A 19128-nucleotide genomic window follows, 5' to 3' on the forward strand; every position below is an offset into this window, starting at 1 on the left:
GCTTTCTTTCAAACCTTAACATCAATCAGCCATAGTTATACATATATCCCCTCCCTTTTGGACCTCCCTCCCATCTCCCTCCTCATCTCACCCCTCTAGGTTGATACAGAGCCCCTGTTTGAGCTAACCTCCTGTTTGAAGAAGCCACCCATTTCTTCACTGGAAGGAACTGAGATGAGCATATTTCTGTTCTGTTTTGTTTTTTGGAGTTTTATCTGTTTCCTTTCAGTTCTAAATCTCCAAGATTTAAAATAATCATTTGACCCTTTCACATAATTGCATCTTCTCTAATATTAAAAATAATATATCTTTAGTAAGCAGGACTCTAAGTCAGGGATAATAACTGACTTAGTATTACTGAGCACTTCCTGTATTCCAGATACTGTGCAAAGGGCTTACATACAAGTCACATGTATTGTCATAAAAAACTATTATAATACCCACTTTAATAAGTACTGGTTAAAATTTTGAGAAGTAAATTATCTAAGAGCACACTGCTAATGAGTGGCAAAGCTTGGTAGGTCTGACCCCATGGCATATGCTCTTAATCCTCCCTTAACAGAGTGCAGCATGTTTAGGCAGAGGGAAAAGTAGGCAGCATCCCAGTCACACCCACAACCTCAGTCAATGGGACAGCGGGTGGTGGGGGTCTGGAGCTAAGCGGGCCAATCAAAGAAATCCTAAATTGGGTTGCGAGTCTGGGCCGTTATACTTCCCCTGCCTGGGAAGAAAAACGCTTCATGGGAAAATGGCTTTACCCATTCTTGGTTACTGACGGCCTGTTTCAGTCCTGAAGAGACCTAGGCTGTGCAACACAGCATCTACCCCAGGATACAACAGGCCTCCTGAAGACAGAGCTCTGAGCACTCAAGGGACAGATCCCATTTCTATCCATTTGATATGACTTTTCTGTCATGATACTTTACAAAGGACGTGGGTGTCAAATACATGGGATAGTTAGATGAATGGGTTGAGGGATTTCCTAAAGCAGATGGCACCTGGCCTGTTAGGCACGAGAATCAGTCTGATCACAGCCATGAGAAGCGACAGCGTCCCCTTAGCACAGTCCTGCATAGAAAGTGCCTTCAACGAGAGCGAGTAGTGCCCTTGTGCAAATTTTAAAAGGCTCTCTTAAGCGAAAGCTTAATTTCGTGGATTACCCCCATCCGTGCACACCTCTGCATCCCCGTAGGGGCGGGAGGCGGCCGACCCTGGCAGCAAAACCAACTGCTGTGCCTCGTCTCTTCTAAACCTCCGACTCTTGGCTTCCCGTCCTCAAACAGGAATCGCGCTGCATTTGGAGTTCCCCATTTCCCGCGTACATACAGCTGTTATCAAAAGACGCTGGGGCTGGGACGAGAAAGAGGTCTAAACTTCAGGCGCAACAGAGTTAAAGCGGCGCCAGTGAATACAGCGCATAGTAAAGATTTCAGGGCCGGCGCGCCTGCAAACTCCTCGAGTGCGCATGCTCTTGGATGGGGCTCGGGTGCTGGGCGGGGCTGAGGTTGCTAGGCGACGTCTCAAGGCCTCGCGTCAGCCTAGGCTGGCTGGCGGACCAGCTACTGGCCTGACGCCTAGCTCTCACGATCCTCACTCCATCTGAGCAGCCAATGGCCGCGCTTCCAGTGCCGCGTTCGCTCGAGTCACACGATGCCGGCAGCTCCGTAGGCCAATCACGGCTCTCAGAAGGCGGGGCGGAGCCCACGCAAGCCAATAACGCCGGAGGAGCCCGTCGACTCTCGAGTGGTAGCGCCTAGCGCACCTCTGGAGGCGGCGGCTGCAGACTGGGTGGCGCGCAAGGTGAGGGACTGGGGTGGAGGGTCCTCGGTTGGCTCCCGCGTACAGAGGCCGGGACGGACGGCCTGGCGGCAGGTATTGGTGAAAACGAGTGAAATCTCTTAATGTCGGAACCAGGCAGTGGTCACAGCACAGAGTGACAGAGTGACCAGAGTTCTACAAAAGGAAGAAGCAAGATCTGTTTGTATGCGCGGCGGGGCGCGCGGGTGGGAAGGGCGTCCTGGAAGGGTTCTAAAGGGTGAATAGCAACTGGGCAGAGGGCTATACCGGCAAGAGATGCTGTTTCGTGGCCAGAGAGGCCCGAAGCGGAGGACAGTCAGAGACCTTGGTGTATCAGTACGGAGTGTGGGGGCGAAAAGCTGAGAGTATAGGAGAGCAGAGGCCCAGGTGTTTCATCTGTGGGGAGGCGCTCCCTGAAACTTTAAAGGTCTGCAGAAGGGCTGAACTCTGTCTGCTGTTTGCATGAATGCTGGCGTCGTGTTTTAGAGGGAGGGTTTACGAAGGGCACACTTGGAGGTGCCCGGCGTCCGGGCCGGGCAAAGGCCAACAGGCACTGCTGGCAGGTCTCAGAGACAGGGAAACTTCAAAGTTTCTAGGGGGGGATCCACAGACAACTACATTTCTTTTTTTTCTGAGTCTGTAGCAGACCTCAAGTCAATCCAATTGTGCAAGGATGAAAAAGAGAAAATTCACTCGTTATTTCCCCTCTCCTCTCTTCCTTAATACCTATTTTTTGCTTTTGTTCAGTTGGCAGTAGTGTATCCTTTTCCCTCCCTTAAATCTAGAGAGTAAACTCCTGAATGTTAATTAAACCAGTTGTTTCTAAATTGGGAAGTGTTTGAAGACTTAATCCAGGCAGCAGAGATAGAGATCTGGAAAATTCTGTCCTAGATGACTAAGTAGATAGTGGCATCAGTTCACCAAGTTAAGTAGGTAGGGAGGGAGTATGTGGGAAGGGTTGCAAGGAGTAGTGGCCGAATTTGGGGACATGTTGACTTTGCCACGCCTCCAGACTGCCTAAATTGGAGATGGCCAGTATACTTTGGATAATCAGAACCTGGGGTTTTAGAGAGAGAGAGAAGATATCAGGATATTCTCACAACAGGGAACAGATATGATCACTCCTGACACTGTAGAATAGTTGGAAGGAGTAAATCAAGCATCTCTGGGACACTGTTCAGCCTCAATTCTTGAGCCTTTCTCAAAAGCTGTACCACAGACATACGAAATGGGAAAATGCCGTATCCTTTCTTAGCTCCTGGTTGAGTCTCTAGAACTGTTATTTCTTCTGCTCAAAACCACCCATCGACCCCATCCCGGCCACTTTACTCTCTTTTAATCTAGTTAAATTAGATTTAACTGCCTCCCCTCCACACTCCAGGTTTGAGTTTACATGCTTCTTTTGCTAGTATCTGTTCCCTGGGCCTCTGTGTTTTATATTTCCAACCTTTTATTGTTCTTATCACAGATGTTGTGACAGTGTTGTTACTTCTTTGTATTCCTCCCTAGATTTTGTGATTTGAATAAATCATATTTATTTATCAAGGGTGAGAACAGCAGGAAGCACAGTGGCTGCAAATAGTACCACATGTTAAATCAGAGTGAATACGTGTGAATCCCAAGAAGCGAGAAAGGCGGGTATATCAAGGTGAGAAGTATCAAATTTTCCATAAGGGCCAGATAAAATAAACTCCGAAATATTTTTGTTGGATCTGGCAGCTGGGAAACAGTGATTTTATTAAGAGTAAATTTAGTGCATTGATTAGAATACAAAACTGATTTTAATTGCTAGAGAATGGATGTGAAATCTGAAAATGAAGACAGCCTATATGGAATACTCTTTCAGGAGGCTTGGGTGAACTTTGAGAATTATTCCTCTTACTATACCATTTATTGTGTGCTTTATTATTTAGGATCACAGTATGATATAATGGATGAGAGCACAGACTCCTCCACTTAGTGTTTTTGTAATTTGGGAAAATTAATCTTTCTAAACCTCAGTTTTTATCTGTAAAATGAAAATAATAAAAGTGCCTACCTTGAAGCTATGGTAAGGAGTAAAGTCTATAATATAGAGAGAGCATGTGACACTGTTAGAAGTTACTGGTGTATATAAAGCGCTTAATAATTGTTAGCTTCTTTTAGCTTATGTGTCACCTCAACATAAGTACTTCACATGTATCATTTCTTGGACTCTTTAGAAGAACTATATTGTTATTCCTTATTTTTTCAGCTTTATTGAGGTTCTGTTAGCAAAATGTACATTGTGGTTTGATATACATGTACATCATGAAAAGATTCTCATCATCTAGTTATTGTTATTATTTATATTTTGCAAATAATAAAACTGAGGCTTAGAGAAGTTACTTAACTTGCTCAAGGTCGCACAGCTAGTAAAGTGGTGTTGATTCAACATTATTAGATTTGGAATCTGCCCGCAATGGAGGAGACCCAGGTTTGATCCCTGGGTTGGGAAGATCCCCTAGAGAAGGGAATAATTGCCCACTCCAGGGTTCTTGCTTAGAGAATTCCATGGACAGAGGAGCCTGGCACGCTACAGTCCATGGGGTCACAAAGAGTCAGACACGACTGAGAGACTAACGCTTTCACAGTTTCATGTATTATGCATTCAAGACATACCTAACTTTATTTTATTTTTTTATATTTCTAGGCTATGCAGTTCATCTGTGAGTTTTTTCAAATTGTCACAAATCTCCCCAAGTTTTTCCAATTTGTTCTTTGAAAAAAAACTAAGTCTAAGTGGACCTGCCTGCACAGTTCAAAGCTGTGTTATTGAAGGGTTGGCCATAGTTGAGTGGGTTATGGGGTGGTGCTCTAAGACAAAGGAGCATTTTAAACAATATTAAGAATGCTTTTGAGGTTTAATATTTTTTTTTAGAGTGGCCCATCATAATTTATAAATGAGGGACATCAGTGAACATTTTTAGGAAAGTGACATTCTTTATAAGTTTCTGTTTTTTGATTTGGTGACCTATTAAGCTTATTTATAAGTGAACATACTCATGAAAAAATTAAAATTATAAGAGGTATAAAATGGAAAGTAAATTTTTTCTCCTCTTCATAACCCCTCCTTACCATGTATGCATAGGCATTTTCTATTTGTGTGTTTCTCCTATGTATATATGTGTAAAGTGCATAGATAAAGACATAACCTTTTCACAAAAACATAGGTAAGGCTCTTCCTATACATTCTGCAACTTGCTATTTCACTTAGATGTCTTTCTATGTAGAATATGTAGATCTTCCTCCTCAGTCTTTGGAAGGACCTGATAGAATTTATTTAATTCATTTCTTGTTGATGGCCCTAACATCTTGCTGTATTTTTCTTTGTTTTTGCTATTGTGAGCAATGCTTCCTTCAGTCTTAATGTGCTCATCTTTGTGTACTTAAGTGAGAAAATTGCTGGCTCAAAAGGTGTATTCGTTTTGAATTGTAATAAATACTGTGGTTTTTTTCCTTAAAGAATGAACTAATCCTCCCATCAACAATGTACAGTGATGCCGGTTTCCCCAAAGTGTTACTGTTAGGCGCTCTGTGAAACTAAGTTTTTGTTTTAGGATGCATTTCCTATTTGAGTCAAACTGAGCTGTTTATTTGCTTAGTATTTGTATTTATTTTTCTGTGAATAGTCTGTCATTTTTCTATTGGGTTTTTAGGCTTTTTCTAAAGCACTCATTGTAGCCCTTTGTCATAATTCTTGGAAATATTTTTTCCAGTTTGTTGTTTGATCTTTGACTTTATTGTTGTCTTTTTATTCCCAATTATAAATATTTAGTATTTATGTAGTCATATTTGGCAGACTTTTTCTAAATAGGTTCTTAAGTGATACTTTTAAACCCAGCTATTGCTCTTTGAAATTACAAGTTTTTCCTGGGAGACCACACTGATAAGTCTCCTTAAAGATGGCTTGAAATTTCTTATCCACTATTTTTTAGATGTTTCTTTTGAACGTTAACATGTGGCTTTTAAATCCTATCTACAAATGGAGGTGGTGATGACATCCTGTAGACTGGTGTTTTTAATCATGGGTTTAGGACCTGAGAGACTGGCACTCCTTTAGCAATTTAAAAATTAATCAGAAGCATTTTAAAACCTGTTATCTCATAATTTTGTTGTTTAGCTAGCTTATTTACTTATTTATTTATATTTACAGAATAATAAGGCTGTCTGCAAAGATTTGAAAAATGGCAACAAATGAAAGTATCAGCATCTTTAGTTCAGCATCCTTGGCTGTGGAATATGTAGATTCACTTTTGCCTGAGAATCCTCTGCAGGAACCATTTAAAAATGCTTGGAACTATATGTTGAATAATTATACAAAGTTCCAGATTGCAACGTGGGGATCTCTCATCGTTCATGAGGTCCTTTATTTCTTGTTCTGTTTACCTGGATTTTTGTTTCAATTTATACCTTACATGAAAAAGTACAAAATTCAAAAGGTGAGTATAATGGACTTGCACTGGAGTATTATCATTAGTCTTGTTGAATATTTTTAAAGGAAATATAATTTGTAACTGAAAATAGACTGTACATCAGGGCTGTCCAACAGACATGTAATGAAGCCACATACATAATTTCCTACTAGAATATATTAAAAATAACAAAAGGGGGGGAATAATGTTCACAATGTATTTAGTTTAATCCAGTAAATCTCAATTATATTTCAGTAGGTAATCAAAATTAAAAAGTATTTAATGGGATATATTGTGTTCTTATTCTTACAATAAGTGTTCAAAGTTTAGCGTATATTTTACACTAATTTCAGCTCATCTTAGTTAAGACTAAGTGTATTTAAAATGTTCAGTAGCCACATTTCTAGTTGCTACCATATTACACAGCACAACCCTAGATCATTACTGATAAGGTTTCAGAAAGAATTTGTTGAATTGTGCCTTCAATAGATGTGATGTTTATCTAATTTGAGTTTATAAGTTTTAATTAAAAAAATTTTTTATTGAGTGATAGTTGATATACAATAAATTAGTTTCAGATGTTAGTTTCAATGCTGAATCACAGCACTGTGATTCGGAATTTTTGTACATTATGCTCCACCTTACATTATTAGGAAATACTGGCTATATTCCCTATGCTATCCTTGTTTTGCTGTGCTTAGTCACTCACTCGTGTACAACTCTTTGCAACCCCATGGACTGTAGCCTTTGAGGCTCCTCTGTCCATGAGTATTCTCCAGGCAAGAATACTGGGATGGGTTGCCATGCCCTCTTTCAGGGGATCCTCCCAACCCAGGGATCAAACCCAGGTCTCCCATATTACAGGTGGATCCTTTACCATCTGAGCCACTGGGGAAGCTAACAAGGGAAATAACAAGTAACAGGGAAGTAACAAGGAAGTAAGAGCCTTGTTACTTAACTATTTTATATGTAGTAGTTTGTACTTCTTTTTTTTTTAATCTCCTACCTCTATCTCACTGCTTCCGTCTTACTCCCTGCTGGTTGTAATAACCTCTAGTTTGTTCTCTATATCTGAATCTATGTCTTGTTTTATTCATTCGTTCGGGTTTTTTTCTCACATCTAAGTGATAACATACATATTTGTCTTTCTCTGACTTATTTCACTTAGTATAATACCTTCCAGGTCTATCCACGTTGTTGCCCTGGCAAAATTTCCTTCTTTGTAATGGCTGAGTAGTCTATTGTGTGTATATACCCCGTCTTCTTCCACCATTCATCTGTTGATGGACACTTAGATTGCTTCCATATCTTGGCCATTGTAAAGAATGCTGGTGTGAATGTATGGTGTGCTTGTATCTTTTCTAATTAGTTTTTTTTGTTTTTTTTCAGTTATATACCCAGGAGTGGAATTAATGGGTCATAAGATAATTCTATTTTTAGTCTTTTGAGGAACCTCCATACTCTCCACAGTGTCTGCACCAGTTTACATTTGTGCCAACTGTGTACCGAGGTTCCCTTTTCTTCACATCCTCACCAACATTTGTATTTGTAGTCTTTTTTGATAATAGCCATTCTGACAGGTGTGAGGTGATATCTCATTGGGATTTTTATTTGCATTTCCTTAATGATTTGTGATGTTGAGTATTTTTTCATGTGTGTATTGACCATCTGTATGTCTTTGGGAAAATGTCTGTTCAAGTCTTATGCTCATTTTTATATCAAATTATATGAGCCCTAATCATATGTTTTAGATATTAATCCCTAATCAGTCTTGCAAATTAAATAACTTGCAAATATTTTGTCCTGTTCAGTAGTTGCCTGTGGTGTCAGGAGTTTCCTTTGCTATGAGAAACATACTTTAAAGTTTAGGTCCCATTTGCTCGTTTTTGCTTTTGTTTCCTTTGCTCTAGGAGACAGATCTAAAAAGGTATTATTGTGATGTGTTGTCTTCTATGAGTTTTATGGTGTTCCCATACAAATACTAAAATTATTTGTTCCAGTTCTAAAAAAAATGCCAGTGGTATTTTGATTAGGGATTGTATTGACTCTACAGATTACCTTGGGTAGTGTGGTCATTTTAATAATAATTCAATTCAATAGAACAGTTCTTCCAATCTAAGAACATGATGTATCTTTCCGTTTGTGTTATCCATTTGTGTTTCTTTCATCTGTGTCTTAAGAGTTTTTTGAGTACAGATCATTTATCTCTTTAGGTAGGTTTATTACTAGGTATGGTATTCTTTTTGCTGAAATGGTAAATGGGATTGTTTCCTTAATTTCATTGTTAGTGTATAAAAATCTATTGATCGAGCTTTATATATTAATTTTGTATCCAACAACTTTACCAAATTCATTGGTAAACTCTAGTAGTTTTCTGGTGGTGTTTTTAGGATTTTTCATGTCATCTGCAGACAGTGACAGTTTTACTTCTTCCTTTCCAATTTGGATTCCTTTTGTTTCTTTTTCTTGTCCTATTGTTGTGTCTAAGACTTCCAATACTATGTTGAATAAAAGTGGGCATCCTTATCTTATTCCTGATCTTAGAGGAAATGTTTTCAGGTTCTCACCGTTGACTGTGTTAGCTGTGGACTTATCATCTGTGGCCTTTATTATGTTGAGATATGCTCCCTTTGTACTCACTTTATGGAGAAGTTTTATCATATATAAATTGTAATTTTTGAATTAGCTAGAAGGGAATCTTATTCCTTCATGAATATTATTTTGCAATTTACTACAATCCTTAATGTCTCAACTCTTCAGTGTTGTTAATATGCTAAGACTTTGATCAAGAGTGTTAAAATTTTGTTTTTATTCTAAATATAGCATGGTTTTTCTGCAGCATTCATGTCATCTTCCAAAAAATGATGATGTTCCTAACTTCTCAGTATTTGCTTCAGTACACTAAGTGTTTCTTGAGAGCTTGCGTACATGGTACATCTTCTCAGGTTTAATCATAGGGAAAATAATGAACTCTTGTAACTAAAGAGTTTGACACAGTTCTCAGGAAGGAGTCTGTACCATATTGTTAAAGAAAGAAAGAATTTATCAACACTTAGTAAACCTATAATAGTTTCTAATGCTTACTATTAGCTTTTTTCAAAAAGTCATGCCAAACTCAGACTCGGGCACACAGTCTTGATGTAAAGTAGGCCTTTTGGGAATGTTCATCTAAAGGTTGCACTCATTGAGTTCATGTCTGGTGGCAGTCAGCACACATCCTCTGTAATCAGTCTCTTCACTTTGTAGCCTCTCCTGGTGAGTCTCACTTTAAGCAACTATTAACATTGATCATTTTTGGGGATACTGCATGGGGCCAGCTGCTTGTGGACTCCAGGTCAAAGGAGGGAAGAACAAAGAGTAAAGGGAGAAGGAATTAAAAGGGCTGTGGCCTAAAGGAGAGTATCCTGTTACTGTAAATAAAGGACACAATATTTCCAAAATGCTTTTTATAAAAAGGCCTGCTTTGAAAGGCAGAATTGTGTTTGAGTGTCTTAAGTTCTCATGTATGTTTGGAATTCTGAGTGCAGTGGGTCACCCACTGCATTATTTATGGGGCTGATTGGTTGGTTGTATGACTGTCCAGGCCAAACTATCCCTCTCTGCCTTCTGCCCTCTACAGTTGACTCACTGGTCAGAGGTGGTAACTTTTTCAGAGTGAAAAGCCTGTTTCAGTTAAGATTTTATGAAGACTCCAGAGAAAAATGTGACAAAAGAAAGGACAAGCAATAATCTAGTTTACAACTAGCTACTTATAAACAGAGATCGAAAGCCTTCAAGTCTGTGCTTAGCATGTGTTTCTTGAGTTTCACAACCATTAAAGTCCCTGCTTTGAGATTTTTTGATAATAAAATTAACTGAAGATTAATCAATACAAGTTTTCACAATATAAAGGGATTTAAAAACAAGCCAATAAGTCAGTATAAGTTAATTACAGATTTGTGCATTTTGAAGGCAGATACCCTGAAACACTGACACTGATGGAGCAACACCAAAAATTCTGCTTTGAAATAGAATAGACAGTTAATGTACATGCTTGCTAGGGGGAAGGGTGATACTCACTTCTGTGAAAGTAAAGAAATAGACCTTGCAGGATTTTTTTTTTTTTTCTTTATGTCATACATCTTAATAATTCTCTAGGAATTTTCCTCAAAGATTTATACATTAAAAACATTCTTTCTGAAATCTGTGACCCTCATAAATAGTAAATCGTGATTTTTTTTTAAGTTATAACTGATTTCTTTTTCTGTTAATTTCTACAGCTACATCAGTGTTAGATTCTAGCCAAGATATCACTAGTTAGTTAAACATAGTTCTTTGGAGAAAAGAGTGGCTTTTCCCACCCAAGCCAGAATCTTTCATTTATTTTGTCTCCAGTCACAGACTGGAAGTTCAGAGGAGCAAGGTCAGATCATGCTCAGAGCAGAAATAGACAATTATAAAGTGATCTTGCCTAATTCCTTCATTTTATTGTTGAGACTGAGATGTGAGCTTCACAGAGACCCTGAGGTTAGAACCAACTCTGACTGATTACCAGTTGAACTCTTCCTTTTTTGTCAGGGAAGGAAGCTCTTCTAAAGAATTTCAGGAACAATACTGGAACCCTAGATTTTATTTTAGTTAGTCCCAAGTTCTGCTAATAACTGCCTATGTGTTCCTGGGCAAGATGGTTGACCTCTGGGCCTCTGCTGAGGTCAGTGGTTTCCATTGCAGATTTCTGAATTTAGGGGTAAGGGCATTTAAAAGAGCAAAAACTATTTATTATTTACTATTTTTTTGTAAAACCAAAAGCACTTCTTAACTAAGTACAGCCCTTTGAATTGAATACATATTCACTTTTCTTTATGGCTTGCTGAGCAAGTTGATAATCCTGATGGGGTTTTGTGAACATTTCTCCGCATTGATCATTTGCTCATTTGATTTTAATCTGTGAACTTCATCTGTGGCCAGTAGCTCTCCATTCTTTGGGAACCATGGGACACATTTATTTGTTTCTGGAGTTCTTTCAGCTCAGAGTTTCTAATTCTGTCAATGTGTATGAAGAAAAATGCACTGATTTCTGGGAGTGAAAACCACTGAATGGTGTTGCCTGCCTGTATAGTAAGGCTTTCAGTGCTGTGTGTATAGCTCCCTCAGCAATCGGGAGAACTCAGCTGTGATTGTAGCATGACACATGTCTTCATCTCTGGAATTCCTGATAAAAGTAAATGATCCGTGGGCAGCAAAAACAGGACTTACTTATTCTGTAGTGTTGCTTTGGTTTGCTCTGTAGTGTTGCTTAAAGATCATTTGGACCATTATGCCTGAACCTGAGTTTTGACAATTTCTTCATCTGTTTATAGTAGTGATAATAGTTGTCAAGAATTTAGAATGTTGGAGGTGAGTGTTACAGTTCCTGGGCCTTAGTTACTGTAACTTAGCAATTATAATACAGAATCTACATAACATAGGATTAATTAAATAACAAATTTCAGGTTCCATATAGACATTAGAGAAAAAGCTAAAAATTTACTTTTAGTTTTCAGGTGAAACTTCTGATAGCAGAGGCTAATACTAAATGTTTTAATTTTTTTCTCCATAGGATAAACCAGAAACATGGGAAAACCAATGGAAATGTTTTAAAGTGCTTCTCTTTAATCACTTTTGTATCCAGCTTCCGTTGATTTGTGGAACTTATTATTTTACAGAGTATTTCAGTATTCCCTATGATTGGGAAACAATGCCAAGATGGTATGTAGATAAAGATTTGATTTTTATACTCAATTATGGTTTATCATTCAATTAAAATATCTTTAGTATTACGTTCTTTCTTCATTTGGTTAATGTTCTTAACTTGGAAGTAAATAAAATATAGAAAACTATAGTAGAAACTTAAAATGTTCCCATTTTTATGTGTTTCTATATTTTAATATCTTTATTGGAGAGTGAGTTTCTTACATTAGAAGTTTCTTATAACAGAAGTTATACGATTATGTATAGGGTACAGAGGCTTATACCAAGAAAAAATATATTTTAAGTCTAAAATGAAAAAAATGAGTGTAAAGTTTATAAAAATGTTGTCCATATAGACACACACATATATATATATATATAATCTGAGCATAAGTATTTATGTTCAAATAATTTTTGTATTCTAGCTTTTTGTTCTGAGTAAACCTGAATAGATGTACAATATATAGATATGTGCTTATCCTATTACTGTATATGCAACATATAAGAGAATTTGTGTATTTGTTCCTATATAAATAAAATATTTTTGCCCATTGCACTTACATGCTTCTCTTTGGCAGAAGAAAGTGATTTTACTGTTAAGAGTAGTAAGTCCTTTATCAGTGTTGCTCTTTGCCTAGAAATTTTGAGTTTTGTTTCTTAGCTCTGATTTTATAACTTATTATTTTTTTAATTTAATTAGAATTGGTATGGTGGTCAGCCTCTTTAACCCTTCTTCAGGTGGTATCATATATCTAGCTTGTATCTGTATGTATTGTTTTGATAATTTTTTGATCAATATAACCAGTTAAATCAAGATAGTATTTGATTTTATGCAGTGTCCAGCAGTGATCCTAGGTAAAAGTCTAGATTGTTTTAGTAAGTTATTTTATCCTCATTACGGTATTTTCATCTTAAAGGTACATGCTTTTGGCAAGATGTTTTGGCTGTGCAGTGATCGAGGATACTTGGCACTATTTCTTACATAGGCTTTTACATCACAAAAAAATATATAAATATATTCATAAAATTCATCATGAGTTTCAGGTATGTTAGAATTATTATCTTTAATATATTTTTTACTCTTTGAGGCAAAAATGTTATTTTTTTAAAGAATCTGAACTTAAAAAAAATTCAGTGATGTCTTTATTTCATTTTCCTTTGGCATAATTGTTTAGAATACACACACACATAAACATGAACACAAAGCTAGTTCTACAGATTTTTTCTAGTATCCTAATTTCGTGGTAAATTGAGGCCTGAAAGAAAAATATCCATTTTTGTATTTTGATTCAGAGCACTGTATTCACACAGCTGGGTACCTGGCAGTTCGAAGGAGGCTCTAATGCTGTTATGATCATTTAAGTGAGACCCCAAAACAACAAACTTTGAATCATTAAGTTTTTAAAACACTTTTCAACTTAGCTTTAATGCTTTTCCACCTGATTGCTAACTTCTTCCCACAAAACAGGGATTTTTTTTTTTTTTTTTATCAGAAGTGCTTTGTAGTTAGCTTTGTCAGATTTGTGTCATTAGTATGTTCTGCATTGATCCTGATTACCTGATATGATAAATCAAATATCCCTTTCTTGGCAGAACAAATTCAGGTGCCTAAATCACATGTAGAATTCAAGCCAGTTGTTTTGATGCCTTTATCTCAGACCATTAAAATAGATCATATTAAGGACATCCCTAAGCCTTTTAATATTTGGTAAAAACAGAGAGATATCTTTATTGAGAATTACTGTTAATGTTTATATAGGTATGACTAGATATACAGTTCACCCGTAATATCCATGGGTTCTGAATCCATGAATTCAACCAACTGAATGAATATGCACATCCTCTGGACACCCTCATTGAAAATATTTGGGGAAAAAGTTTCAGAAAGTTCCTAAAGGCAAAACTTGAATTTGCCTTGAATGAGCAACTATTTATATAACATTTAAATTGTGTTCACAACAATTACACAATTACATAGCATTTATATTGTATTAGGTCTTGTAAGTAATCTGTAGATGATGTATATGGGAGGATGTGCATAGGTTATGTGCAAATACTGCCAAATACTGCCTTTTTATTAAAGTTTGGTGTCCATGGGGGTCCTTGAATCCCTTTGGAATACTGAGGGATGACTATTATAACATATAGAAGGGATATAGTTTTATAAAATGACATGCACAAATAAATTTAGAAAGATGGTAATGATAACCCTGTATGCCAGACAGCAAAAGAGACACAGATGTAAAGAACAGACTTTTGGACTCTGTGGGAAAGGGAGAGGGTGGGATGATTTGGGAGAATGTATACTATCATGTAAGAAATGGGAAAAAAAAGAATATTAAAGAAAATAAATAAAATTCATGTATATATTAGTCAGGGTTCTTCCAAGAATCAGTAGGAGATACATACACACAGATTTATTTTAAGGAACTGGCTCATGCAGTTGTGGGGGGCTGGCAAACCTGAAATCTATAGGGCATCTTACTGGAAATGCAGGAGAAACTTGATGTTGCAGGCCTGAATCTGAATTCCTATGGGCAACAGGCTGGAAAGCACACAGGTTTTCTGTACTGTAGTCTTGATTGTTCCTTCTTTCCTTGGGAAGCCTCAGTCTTTGCTTTTAAAGCCCTTAGCTGATTGAATGAAGCCCACCTGCATTATAGAAGATCCTCTTTACCGATTTAAATATCAAATATTGATTACATCTAAAATAGACCTTCACACCAAATCTGGACTGGTTGACCAAGCAACTGGACACCATGGCCTAGATAAGTTCATACATAAAATTAACCATCACAATATATTAAGCAATTCTTATTTATTTTAGGCTCCATTTGGAATGGAAGCTGAATATGCACATCCTCTGGAAACCATAATTCTTGGAACTGGATTTTTCATTGGAATCATGCTTTTATGTGATCATGTTATTCTTCTTTGGGCCTGGGTGACTGTTCGTTTGATAGAGACTATTGATGTCCATAGGTAAGGTTTGGTTTCTATTCAGGTAGAAGGTATCATAAAATATCCTTTCTTCATGGTCATAGATTATCTTTCGTATTTTTTTAAATTGAGATGTAATTGACATATTGTGTTTTAGGTATACAGTGTAATGGTTTGATATATAGCTGATCCATCTTTATACATTGTTACAATTTTTTTTGTCTGTGTAATGAGAACTTTTAAGATTTACTCTCTTTGCAACTTTCAAATTCACAGGACTGTTGACTTCAGCCTCTATGCTATTCATTACATGCCCAAGGCTTAGTCATCTTACAATTGGAAGTTCATACCTTTGACCACTTTCACCCATTTTACACACTCATAGTCATTGTCATAGATTATCTTTTCTAAGTAGACTAATAGTAGGATAAGTTAAACCTTGTTAATGTTACTGTTTTTAAGAAAACAGGAGAATATAATCCTTAGGGAAAAGTTCAAATATTAGACTTATTTTTTGTATTCTTGTCTATAACTGTTGTCATTTTTATGATGAGAATATATTCATGTATTATTTGGAAAAACGAAACGAAATTTTGGAAGTGCTGCAAAACTGCCCTCCCAAGGGCCCCTCTTTACATGCCCGGCAGGAGCCGGCAAGAATGCTTTCCCTGCTTCTGATACCTTTTCCAGCCTGGACATGACAATTTCATTAATCTTGATTATTAGGAGAGCAGAGAACCTTCAGGGTTGTGATCTGCATTCCCCAGGGACTGGTGAGGGTGCACGCCTGTATGCTTGTTGACAACAGTTATTTTTTTCTTTGAATTAGCATTTTATATCAGTTGCCTACTTTTTGTTAGGTTATGTGTTTTATAACCTATTATGAAAAAGTGAACGTGTTAGTAACTCTGTTGTGTCCTAGTCTTTGTGACCCCATGCTGTGTAGCCCATCAGTCTCCTTGGTCCATGAAATTCTCCAGGCAAGAATACTGAGGGATGGAGTGGGTAGCCATTCCCTTTTCCAGGGAATCTTCTCAACACAGAGATTTAACCCAGGTCTCTCCTGCATTGCAGGCAGATTCTTTACTGCCTGAGCCACCACGGAGACTTATAACATTTTGGTTCATGTGTAAGCTTTGTTCAGTTCAGTTCAGTTTGGTCTCTCAGTCATGTCTGACTCTTTGCAACCCCATGGACTGCAGCACGCCAGGCTTCCCTGTCCATCACCAACTCCCGGAGCTTGCTCAAACTCATGTCCATCATGCCATCTAACCATCTCATCCTCTGTCATCCCCTTCTCCTCCTACCTTCAATCTTTCCCAGCATCAGGGTCTTTTCTATGGAGTCGGTTCTTGAATCAGGTGGCCAAAGTATTGGAGCTTCAGCATCAGTCCTTCCATTGAATATTCAGGACTGATTTCTTTTAGGATTGACTGGTTTGATCTCCTTGTAGTCTAAGGGATTCTCAAGAGTCTTCTCTAACACCTCAGTTCAAAAGCATCAGTTCTTCAGCGCTCAGCTTTCTTTACGGTCCAACACTCATATCCATACATGATTACTGGAAAAATCATAGCTTTGACTAGGTGGACCTTAGTTGGCAGAGTAATGTCTCTGCTTTTTAATATGCTGTCTAGGTTTGTCATAGCTTTTCTTCCAAGGAGCAAGCATCATTTAATTTCATGGTTGTTACATGAAATTACAAAGTCGGTAACTTTGTTATATATGTTGTAAATATTTTCTCTCCCATCTGTCATTTCAGTTTTAATTCTTGATGGTTCTTTTGCAGTACTGAAGTTTTAAATTTTTATATAGTAAAATCTATCAGTTTTATTTTTTTTCTGGCTTTTGGATTTCATGCCTTGCTTGAAAAGCAAGTTTAATGTTCCTGAAACACTGTTGAAAGAAATATATTTGTGGTTTTAATAAAAAAATTGGTTAAATAGTATAATTCAGGCCAGCAATTATTTTATTCTTCTGTAATGACCCTAAAGCTAACCTTTACTTGAAAAAAAAACTGAAACATCCAGCCTTCATCAAATAGAACACTTCTGTACATTTCTGCCCACCACTGACAAATATTATGTGCATGTTTCACATGCTTCCTTTGTATTGATTAGAAGGCATTTTTTGGTAAATTATTTCTATCTAATTCCTTTTCAAATGCCTAATACAATTCCCTAATTGATTATTTAAACATGATTATATATTTTTTTAATTTTGGGGGGAGCTTTTATTTCATCTGTGAAAGCAGAATATGAAATTCTAGAAATTATTTCTGAATCATTAAAATAGCAAAGTTAATGCTTCTAATCTTAGGCAGAGAAGTGGTAGATGATGTATCCTTCTTTCTTTCTTTCCATTGCTCCTTTCTATTTCCTTCCTTCTCAGCCTGCTCAAGGGAGGGAAGGATTGGGGTGGTTCAGACTGGTATAATTGTAGATACCAGATTTTAGACTTGTAGTTAGAAATAAAGAAGTTGCAAAACAGTAATCCTCAGATTTAACCTTTGTAATGCTTGGTACTAATTTTGTATAACTTTTCCTAAAAGACATACGTAGTATTATGGGTGTTACAAACTTTGGTAGGCAAATTCCTCTAAAACAGAAAAAATTCATGAAAATCTGTGTCTAAGAATTCATTACTATAATCCTTCCTTCATCTCCTGATTGTAATATTAATATTAAATTCTATAATAAGTTTTTCTTTAATTACTGAAAGTGGTTTCTAGAGTATGTACCATTTGCTGTGAACTTTTATAAACATGTCAGAAATAAGTGACTTAAGTACAGTGGAATGTTATTTGAATGGTTAACAAGCATATTATGGTCAATGAACAAGTTGATTATTGATGGTGTATTTACTTCCTTAATAATCTTTATCATTTTCATTTCAGTGGTTATGACATTCCTCTCAACCCTTTGAATCTCATTCCTTTTTATGCTGGTTCTCGGCATCACGATTTCCACCACATGAACTTCATTGGAAACTATGCTTCAACATTTACATGGTGGGACAGAATTTTTGGAACAGACTCTCAATTTAATGCCTACAATGAAAAGATGAAGAAAGTTGAGAAAAAGACTGAATAAGCATCTCATATAAACCTTCCGGAAAATATGCATTTCCTGAATTGAAGCTAGTAGCTAACATTGCTTCTGGGGAGCAGAAATATACATATGACTTGGCCACTAAGTGATTTTAAAGAATAGTAACAACTTTTAATTAATTTCCTAGTGGGAGCTTTCATATATTTAAATAGTTTTCCTGAGAAAGTTTTAAGGGCCATTTTGCTAACTTACAAAAAGGATTTAAGTAATGGAAGGAGTATTAGTTGAAGTCTTCCCCCAACATTGTACCATAGGCGTGAAGCCAAAATTGGTCTTTAAACCTTTTAAATATATAGTGGCCATTTCAGGAACTCTTGGTAGTGGTGTTGGCCTCCTGTTGAACTTTAAATACCTTTTTGGAATTTGCATAAAAATCAAATGCCATGGATTGGACTATACCAGTCTGTACAGTATGAGTGAGTGCCGAATCCAGAATAGCCAGTGCCAGGAATTTCTTCTTATCTGGAGCTGACCAGTTTGAAGTGACTCTTTGGGAAGTCCTTTTTGATTACAATGTACCACTGTTATCTATAAATTAAGGCATTTATGAATTGATGTAAGACTATTTTAGTCTAAAGGTTTTCAAGTTACTTGAACGTTTTTAAAAAATTGAGCTTTATTTCTGCTATTTACCCTTTCATTTTTGTATATCAAGTTTTCTTTGTACTTAAAGCAGTGTCCTGAAACTGTGTACTGGCTTGCTGTATTTGCACTTGGAGCTATTGAAATAAATGTGATTTTGTTTGATTATTCCATTTCCAATTTAAAACATCGTTTGTCACCTTTTATTTATTCTTATCAGGAAAAGTATAAAAATCACTAAGTTATTGTTTCGTAACAAAAGGAATAGTTTTATCTTTTTAAATGCTTCATTTCTTAAACTTTTTGACAGTTTCAACATGTATTTATCAGGCTATTGTGGGGAATTCTGTTGACCTAATAAAATGGTGGATATTGAATCAGCTCTTTACTCCACTTAGAAAAAATACAGATGGAAGAATAGAGACAAACTTTATAGGGCAGACTTAATTTCAAGTAGGTAGCCCAGTGGAAAAAAAATCCACCTGCCAGTGCAGGAGACATGGGTTCAATCCCTGGGTTGGAGACATCCCCAGGAAAAGGAAATGGCAGCGCATTCCAGT

General features: G+C 36.8%; 1 protein-coding gene across 7 annotated transcripts; it reads left to right on the forward strand.

The window, feature by feature from the left end:
- Positions 1 to 1739: 1739 nt before the first annotated feature.
- Positions 1740 to 18886, forward strand: MSMO1 (methylsterol monooxygenase 1). 7 transcript variants are annotated; one of them, XM_068989852.1, is made up of 7 exons: positions 1740 to 1800; positions 3307 to 3445; positions 5972 to 6257; positions 11809 to 11957; positions 12857 to 12983; positions 14767 to 14921; positions 17773 to 18886. In XM_068989852.1, the coding sequence occupies exons 3-7, from the start codon at positions 6003 to 6005 to the stop codon at positions 17966 to 17968; spliced, it is 882 nt and encodes a 293-aa protein (XP_068845953.1). In that variant the 5' UTR covers positions 1740 to 1800; positions 3307 to 3445; positions 5972 to 6002; the 3' UTR covers positions 17969 to 18886. The 7 variants fall into 7 exon arrangements, with proteins under 7 accessions (XP_068845953.1, XP_068845959.1, XP_068845957.1 ...); XM_068989856.1 differs by having other exon boundaries at positions 1785 to 1800; positions 3344 to 3445; XM_068989853.1 differs by lacking the exon at positions 1740 to 1800 and adding an exon at positions 1807 to 1872.
- Positions 18887 to 19128: the final 242 nt, after the last annotated feature.

Source organism: Capricornis sumatraensis, chromosome 17 (genome assembly GCF_032405125.1).
Source record: "Capricornis sumatraensis isolate serow.1 chromosome 17, serow.2, whole genome shotgun sequence".
NCBI lineage: Eukaryota > Metazoa > Chordata > Mammalia > Artiodactyla > Bovidae > Capricornis > Capricornis sumatraensis.